This window comes from Ochotona curzoniae, unplaced genomic scaffold (genome assembly GCF_017591425.1).
Source record: "Ochotona curzoniae isolate NIBS_2020 unplaced genomic scaffold, NIBS_Ocur_1.0 contig_1014, whole genome shotgun sequence".
In the NCBI taxonomy this organism is placed as follows: domain Eukaryota; kingdom Metazoa; phylum Chordata; class Mammalia; order Lagomorpha; family Ochotonidae; genus Ochotona; species Ochotona curzoniae.
In genome coordinates this window covers 53,062,014-53,070,749 of record NW_024464920.1, presented here as the reverse complement: position 1 = coordinate 53,070,749, position 8,736 = coordinate 53,062,014, and the positions used below count along the sequence as shown (strand labels likewise).

The 8,736-nt window shown below is 60.6% G+C and overlaps 1 protein-coding gene across 1 annotated transcript; it reads left to right on the top strand.

The window, feature by feature from the left end:
• Positions 1-4,109: 4,109 nt before the first annotated feature.
• Positions 4,110-7,224, top strand: ARSA (arylsulfatase A). The gene is made up of 9 exons (XM_040987879.1): positions 4,110-4,463; positions 4,556-4,791; positions 4,910-5,150; positions 5,337-5,555; positions 5,629-5,798; positions 5,972-6,096; positions 6,187-6,314; positions 6,523-6,625; positions 6,712-7,224. The coding sequence occupies exons 2-9, from the start codon at positions 4,574-4,576 to the stop codon at positions 7,029-7,031; spliced, it is 1,524 nt and encodes a 507-aa protein (XP_040843813.1). The 5' UTR covers positions 4,110-4,463; positions 4,556-4,573; the 3' UTR covers positions 7,032-7,224.
• Positions 7,225-8,736: the final 1,512 nt, after the last annotated feature.

Here is an 8,736-nt window from a genome sequence, read left to right as displayed (position 1 = left end):
AATTTTGCTGAATGATGTAGTTATCCTGGTATCTAAGTCCCTTCTTCCTGGATGTCTTTAAATTATCCCCACCCTGGGCCCAGCGCAGTGGCGCAAGTGGTTAAGTCCTCGCCTTGCACGCCCGGGATCCCATATGGGCGCCGGTTCTAATCCCGGCAGCCCCGCTTCCCTTCCAGCTCCCTGCCTGTGGCCCCTGGGAAAGCAGTCGAGGACGGCCCAAAGCCTTGGGACCCTGCACCTGCATGGGAGACCCGGAAGAGGCTCCTGGCTTTGGATCGGCATAGTATCGACCCATTGCGCTCACTTGGGGAATCATCGGACGGAAGATCTTCCTCTCTGTCTCTCCTCTCTGTATATCTGCCTTTCCAATAAAAAATAATAAAAATAAATCTTTAAATTATCCCCACCCTGCCCTGGGAACTGGACAGTGGGCCTCGTCCTGGGTGTGCCTCACAGTGGTGCCATGGCCCCCACCCTCGGGCCTGGCTGCACCCACCACGCCACACGGGTTCTGAGCTCTGGCTGCCAGCTGAGGTTGTCAGGACCCAATCTGTTCTGGTTCCTTGGAAGTCCCAGGCCAGGCCCCACCGGGTGGGACTTCAGTATGCAAGGAAATCAGTGTTGCCAGTGAAACACTCTCACGAGTCTACGGTTGTGTGAACTACAGTGACAGTAAGGGTCGGAAGGATGGGTGAGCTGCCCAGCCAGCTGACTCCACTCCCAGCCCACCGCCGTGTTGTCTGACAGTTCTCCTCCACTCTCACACCTCCCAGAACCTCCCACCCTCCCACTGGTGTGTGGTTCATCTCACCTCACCACCCAGGTACTCTGAAACGCACCCTCCCCCCACCACCAGGACACCCTCCCACCTGAACTCTTGCCCACAATACACCATCCGAGTGCAGACTTGCCACCAGCCTAGCTTACTGTCTCACCTGTATTAGTTGAGTTATACCTCCCACCAACACAACTGGGTAAGCACTATCGTACTCTCCATGACATGGAGAGTGCCCTTGCACCTTGCCCAACCCATACTCAGGCTGAGGGGGTGGGAGAAGAGCTCGGGACCAGGATAGACCTCCTAGAGAAAGCCACATTGCAACAGCCCTCAGGGAGCCAGCTGTGCCAATGTGGGGTTGAGAATTTGGGAGGAGTGCAAGCTGAGGGTCTGCCTGAGGTGCCACCTGTGGGCACTGGTTTGAGTCCCAGCTGCCCCACTTCCATCCAGCTCCCTGCCTGTGGCCTGGGAAAGCAGTCGAGGACGGCCCAAAGCTTTGGGACCCTGCACCCGTGTGGGAGACCCAGAAGAGGCTCCTGGCTTTGGATCAGCATAGCATTGGCCATTGCGCTCACTTGGGGAGTAAATCATCGGACGGAAGATCTTCCTCTCTGTCTCTCCTCTCTGTATATCTGTCTTTCCAATAAAAATAAAAATAAATCTTAAAAAAAAAATTAAAACACACGCACACACCAACAAACAGAACTCCAGAGAGAGGAACAGCAAGGTCAGAGGCCTGAGGTGGGGGGCAGAGAAGCTCAGGGACCATGTCAGCCATCGCTCCTGACCTTGCTAGCACACAGAAAACAGCTTCATCCAGGACCACAGTTGGTGCAAAGACCACTACTGGACAGCGCCTGCAGGGACAGCCTGCATCCAGTTGGGAATATAGCACAGGCAGGCAGGGATCTGCAGCAAAGAGTGGGTAGGGGGTTAGGAAATGGAAAGCTGTTGAGAGACAAAGACCATGGAACAGGATTCTTGCTGGAGACAACAGGGAGGCCAGATGCCACCTGGGAGTGGTGCACCAGGCCCACCTCTGGGAACCTCAGGCTAAGCCAACTGAAAAGCTTTGCTCAGTACCTGCTAACCCAGTGTAAGGGGCCAGTCCTCTGGATGCGGGAAACACCAGCGGTCCTCTGGGCAGGGTGGGTGGTGCAGCCTAGGTCCACCCTTGGGAGAGGAGCTCAGCACCCTTGTGTCATGGACGTCTCTGGACACTCCACCAGCCTCTTTCACCACGGATGGAGCTGGATCCCCTCACTTCCCTACCTCCCATCCAAGGTGAAAAAGACCCAGGGCTCACTGCAAGGCCTCTCCCCTAAGTGTAGGCGTCAGTCCCAAATTAGCAGTGCCCCAGGTGTCCAGAGCCACTTCCTGAACCCCAGCAGGTTTCCTCCAATTGGGGCTCAGTCGATGCAGAAAAAGAACTCACATCTCCAAAGACCCGGATGGCCTGCCGAGCTTGGCTTTGAACAAACCTGGCTGCCAGCACACACGGCACCTCCTCCGGGCCCTGGACAGGACTGGGCTGCAGCAGACACGTGTGCACACCCAGGAGAAAGCCGCCGCTTGCAAGGCACCGCACCACACGAGGGCTCTTCCCAGAATAGCGGGCAGGTCCCGGAGTACTTCCCAGAGAAGAAAGTGCTTTGGGCTGGTTCCTTTTAAGCTCCAGTTCACAGCGCTGACCAGCTGTGACAGCTCCAACTACAGGTTCAAAGATTTCTGGGCCACACAGGAGCCTCCGTGTCCTGGCCCAAGATTGCCTCCCACGCACAGGACAGGCTGGCATGTGATGCCCAGGAGCCTGCTCCGTCCAAGGGCCAGCAGCAGCTGCCCCTATTCTGCCTCTGGGGCTCCCCACCCTGCACTGCCCCCGATCTGGCAGCTTCCCAGCCAGGCCTCGAGCCAGTTCTGTGCTGGGGGCAAGGGGCAGGGGAAACCCTTCCACCAGGCACCCAGGTCAGAGGTTCCAGAGGGGTACCCAGAGCTGCTGGAGGGTGCCAAGGCCAGGCAGCTGCTCCACACAGGCACTCCTAAGGGTCACTGGGGGCAGAGGGGAAGGTGTCAGTTAGCAGCCTGCGGGACAGGTTCACCAGCTGGTGGGTGAGCACAAGGTACGAAACCAGGGACCAAATATGTCTTCAGAGGGAATCTTCCCCACACTGCATCCAGACACACACTCCAAAATCACACCTGACACCACAGAAAGAACACATCACACACACATCTCACACTCACACACAACCTCCCACACCTGCCACACACACCTCACCAGAAATATACTTTACACACATACCCGACACTTCACATACATACAACCTCCCACACTTCCCCCACACACCTCACACTCACATACAACCTCACACACACACACTCACACACCTCAAATTCAGAGTTCACACACACACACCTTACCAGATACATACCTCACACACATACTAGAAACACTTCACAGACACAGCCTCACACACACAACCTCACACACCTCGTACACTTCACATTCACACAACCTCAACACACCACAAACACAAACATCACACACCTGCCACACACACCTCACCAGAGGTTCCCATGGGGTCATATCTTCCCCTACCAGCTCACCACACAGCAACACGGACACGCACAGAGAAGAAAGGGCTGACAGATTTTGTTTTCTCATGTTTGAGGAAAAGCACCCAAGATCACCCTTCAAGAACAGGCTCCCTTGTCATCTACCCATTCACGGGACGCCCATGTACTTCCAACACTCAGGTCTTCCAAACAAGAGCCCCCCAAATCTCCCAGCACCGGAAGCTTGGGGGCTCACCTGCCGCCCCTCCCCGGGGAGCTCAAGCCCAGGAAGGAGTGCCCCATTCAACTACAGAGAACCAAGTGCAAACCCGGGAAAGGAGCACCAGGGAAGGACAGCAAGAGCCAGTGCCCCCGGGTCACCCAGGCGGTGCAGGCCAAGGCGCGCCCCGCCCATCGCCCCGCCCCAGACGATGCCCCGCCCACCGGCCCTGCCCCGAGCGCGGCTCTTGGTCCCGCCCCCACCCTGATCCCGCCCCGCCCGAGCCCTCCCCGCCTCAGGCCCCGCCCCTCTCACCTCAGGCCCCGGCTCGCCCCGCCCCACCCGCCGGCCCGGCCCCAGCGCGGCCCTTGGTCCCGCCCCTGCCCGCCTCAGGCCCCGCCCAACCCCGGCCCTCCCCGCCTCCGGCCCCGCCCACCCGCCGGCCCTGTCCCGAGAGCGGCCCTTGGTCCCGCCCCCACTCTGGCCCCACCCCGCCTTAGGCCCCGCCCTCCCGCGCGCGTCACCAACGGCTCGGGGTGCTGGAGGGGTCGAGGATGAGCGCGTGGTCCACCTGCGGCTGCAGTCCGCCCAGGACCGTCCTCAGTCCGGCTCCGACCGCTCTCCTGCCTCTCCTCGTCGCCCCGACCCCTGCACTGCGGCCCGGCCCGGCCCGCCTCGCGTGGCCGTTCGTCTCGGAGTCACGGGCCTCGGGGCGGGGCGCGAGAGGCGGAAGCGCCGGTCCGAGAGCCCGTCGGCTGTGTCCCGCCTTCGCCCTCCGTGCGCGACGCGGTGGGGCCCTGTCATGTGACTTCTGTCCCCGAGCCTCCGCGGGGAGATCCGAAGGTGTCCCGGGCGCCGAGGGGCTGTGGGAGTTGGGTCCCCCAGCCTTGGGGTCCTGGCCTCTGTCAGGTCCGCGGGCACTTCCGGGGTGGGGGAGGCGGGGCCTGGACGGGGGTCTCGGGCAGAGACCAGTTTGTGATGGAGCCAGTTTGTCTCCCCAGCGCTCCTGCCCGTGTGCAATGCAAGTGCTATGGGTGCTCACCCTGGCCGTGGCTGCGGGCCCGGCCGCTGCCAGCCCCCCCAACATTGTGCTGATCTTTGCTGACGACCTGGGCTATGGGGACCTGGGCTCCTACGGACACCCCAGTTCCACCACCCCAAACCTAGACCAGCTGGCCGCAGGGGGACTGCGGTTCACAGACTTCTATGTGCCTGTGTCCCTGTGCACGCCCTCCAGGTGAGCCCGTGCCCTCCACAGTGAATCTCGCTGCAGGCTGGGGCAAGGGCTGGGCCTGCCCCTCACCCCTGCTCCCTTCCACCCCACTCATGGACTTTGGACCTTGCTTGTGTCACAGGGCTGCCCTCCTGACTGGCCGGCTTCCTGTCCGTACGGGCATGTACCCTGGAGTCCTGGAGCCCACTTCGCAGGGGGGTCTGCCACTGGAGGAGGTGACCTTGGCGGAAGTCCTCGCTGCTCAAGGTTACCTCACAGGGATGGCTGGCAAATGGCACCTTGGGGTGGGGCCTGAGGGTGCCTTTCTGCCACCCCACCAGGGCTTCCATCGGTTTCTGGGCATCCCCTACTCCCATGACCAGGTAGGAGCCACCAGAGCCCTCAGCAGACACCCCACCCTACTTCCAAATGGCCTCAACCTCGTCCCCCCATCCTACCCCACTTCCACAGTGGCCTCAACCTTTGCCCCCCGCCCCATTCCCTCAGTGGTCTCAGCCTTGGGCTCTGGCCCCTCAGAGCCCCAGCCCTCACCAGGACTCTTTCTCCAGGGTCCTTGCCAGAACCTGACCTGCTTCCCACCAGCCACACCCTGTGATGGAGGCTGTGACCAGGGCCTTGTGCCTATACCGCTGCTGGCCAACCTGTCTGTGGAGGCACAGCCTCCCTGGCTGCCTGGACTCGAGGCCCGCTATGTAGCCTTTGCCCGCGACCTCATGGCTGATGCTCAGCGCCAGGGCCGTCCGTTCTTCCTATACTATGCCTCCCATGTGAGTGGCCCCATCCCTACCACCCCGGCTCCCGTGACCCCTGCCCCATGCTAACTCCAGTCTCTGCCCCCAGCATACGCATTACCCCCAGTTCAGTGGGCATAACTTTGCTGGGCGCTCAGGCCGGGGGCCGTTTGGAGATTCCTTGATGGAGTTGGATGCAGCTGTTGGGGGCCTGATGACTGCTGTGGGGGACCTAGGACTCCTCAGAGAGACACTGGTCATTTTCACTGCGGACAATGGGTACGTCCACCTTGGGGAAGAGGTGGTAGGTTGGAGTCCCAGCGACCCACAGATGTGGCCAGAAGGCGGGTACCACAGCTGTGTGGATGTGCTGCTGGCAGGCGGATAGACCAGTGGCACGTCATAGTCGAGGCCAGACGCTCCAGCTGACACCTCCTCTCTCTGTGTCCCAGGCCAGAGACCATGCGTATGTCCCGTGGCGGCTGCTCTGGCCTGCTGCGCTGTGGAAAAGGCACTACCTTTGAGGGAGGTGTCCGTGAGCCTGCCTTGGCCTTCTGGCCAGGCCATATTGCTCCAGGTCAGTCCTCAGGCTCTTTCCTCATGGCCCCTGGGCCCCACTCCTGAGCCCTGAGGGACAACAGAGTAACTGACCATTCCTCTGCTGCAGGTGTGACGCACGAGCTGGCCAGCTCCCTCGACCTGCTGCCCACCCTGGCCTCCCTAGCGGGGGCCCCACTACCCAATGTCACCTTGGATGGCCTCGACCTTAGTCCCATACTGCTGGGCACCGGAAAGGTACAGCCAGTGACGCCATACCTGTCCTGTCCTGGGCTAGCCTGGGGTCTTCTGAGTCTCCTTGGCTGGGTTACCGCTGAGTGCTGTCACTGTTCAGCTGGCTCAGTGGGCAGAATGCTGGGGCACAGCCAGGCCTATAGGAGGGCCTGTGGGTAGGGTGTGGGTGCTTGGGGCACTATCCCACCCCATGACCCTGCCATGACCCCAGAGCCCTCGGAACTCGCTCTTCTTCTACTCGACCAACCCTGATGAGGTCCGGGGAGTCTTTGCTGTGCGGAGTGGGAAGTACAAAGCTCACTTCTTCACCCAGGGTGAGTACTTCTCCCTGAACCTCTGCCCACTCTGCCCCTGCCCCTGGAGCCCCACAGCCCTGGCTTCTTCTGGACCCTCTCCCCAGGCTCAGCCCACAGTGACACTACGGCCGACACCGCCTGCCACGCCTCCAGCCCCCTGACGGCTCACGAGCCCCCCTTGCTCTATGACCTGTCCGAGGACCCGGGTGAGAACTACAACCTTCTGGAGGGTGTGGCTGAGGTGTCCTCTGAGGCCCTGGAGGCGGTGAAGCACCTGCAGCTGCTCAAGGCCGAGTTTGATGCTGCGATGACCTTTGCCCCTAGCCAGATGGCCCGGGGAGAGGACCCAGCACTGCAGATCTGCTGCCAACCCAGCTGCACCCCTCACCCTACCTGCTGCCACTGCCCAGGCCCCCAGCCCTGAGGGGCCCAGGTCCCCTGGCCCTGCCTTGGCAGGTGAGGGTCAGTGTGGGGAAGGGGCATCTGCGTGGAGGGCGCTTGTTTTGCAAATAAAGCGATCCAGCTGAGAGCCTTGGATGTCACTGCAGTTGTGGTCTTTGTGGGCCCTACGTTTACAGGAGAGCGAGGCACAGGCCAGTGAGGCCTTTGTTTGGGTCCCTCAGTTGAGGGTGGGAGTCCAGGTCACTTGGCTCCAGCGGCCAGTGTGCCACCTTGTGGTCTGTGTGCACACATCTCCTCAAGGGAGCAGTGGGCTGTGGAAGTGGGCAGAGGCGGGTCTTGGGAGATAGGTTCCACTTTTGAACCCCAGCCCAAGGTTCCTGTCAGAAACCTACTTCTCATAGCAGAGCACTGCAGCCACTCCCAAGGGCCTCTGGGGCCCTCACCCCTCTGGCCCTGTCTCACACACACCTCCAGGATCCAGCTTAGCCTTAAACATCCCCAGATTGGGTCTCATCCATGTACTCCTCGTATACTCCAAGTCCAGGTTCTTCAGGGTGACCCACTGCCCATGGAGTTAGCCCCCATCCTGCCACTCACCCTCAGTCTGGGCTGACTGACAGCTCTACCCTGGCCCTGACCAGTCTGGCACCTGGCCAGGTTGTGTGGGCACCCACATGGCAGGCTGGGCCGCCCCTTTCCTCCTAAGTGATCATTCCTTGGTGATGGGCAAGGACTGCCTGGGTAGGGGACACAGCCCTTCCCTGCCCCAGGAGGCTGGTGGCTGGGCTGAACCACCCCAGATCCCATGGCTGGCACTAGAGTGGCTCAGTTCAGAGGTTAGAGCACTCATTAACGACAACTGGTCTTGTGAAAGCTAAGCCAGTGTTTCCAGTTGTTCCCCTGTGAATTCAAGTGAGGGGAGGAGTCCTGCTAGTACAGGATGATAGGTCTGCCTGGTTAGGGGTCACATGCGTGTGGATCTGCTGAGCAGGTAGGCTGGTGTGAGCAGGTGGGTGTGGGCTGGTATGAACACATGGATCTGAGTGGGTGTGGGCTGGTAAGTGCGTGGGTGTGGACATGTAGGTGTGGGTGTAGACTGGATATGAGCATGTGGGTGTGGGCTGGTGTGAGTGTGGGTGTGGACTGCTGTGAGCACCTGGCTATGTGTTTGGGTGTGGGCTGGTAAGTGCATGGGCGTGGACATGTAGGTGTGGGCTAGTGTGGGTGTGGACTGGATGGGAGCATCTGGGTGTGAGTGGGTGTGAGGGCATGGCTGTGAGCTAGTTTGGGCTATATGAGGGGCTGCAGGGCCCAGCCAGCGCCCCTTCCCATTTCCATGGTTACCTGCCTCAGTGGCCAGAGCTGCTCCCACAGGACAAGGGCTTTCTTAGGCCCCCAGCTGCATCAGATGCTGGCACCAGAAGAGCCCCACTTGACTGGGGGTGAGGACAGGAAGGAGCTGGAGCACAATCTTAAACACACACACACACACACACACACACACACACACACACACAAAAGGCCCAGTACAGTAGCCTAGCGGCTAAAGTCCTCACTTTACATTTGCCAGCATCCCATACAGGTGCTGGTTAGTGTCCCAGAAGCCCCACTTCCCATCCAGCTCCCTGCTTGTGGCCTGGGAAGACAATCAAGGATGACCCAAAGCCTTGGGACCCTGCAACTGCGTGGAAGAGGCTCTGGGCTCCTGGCTTCAGACTGGCTCAGCT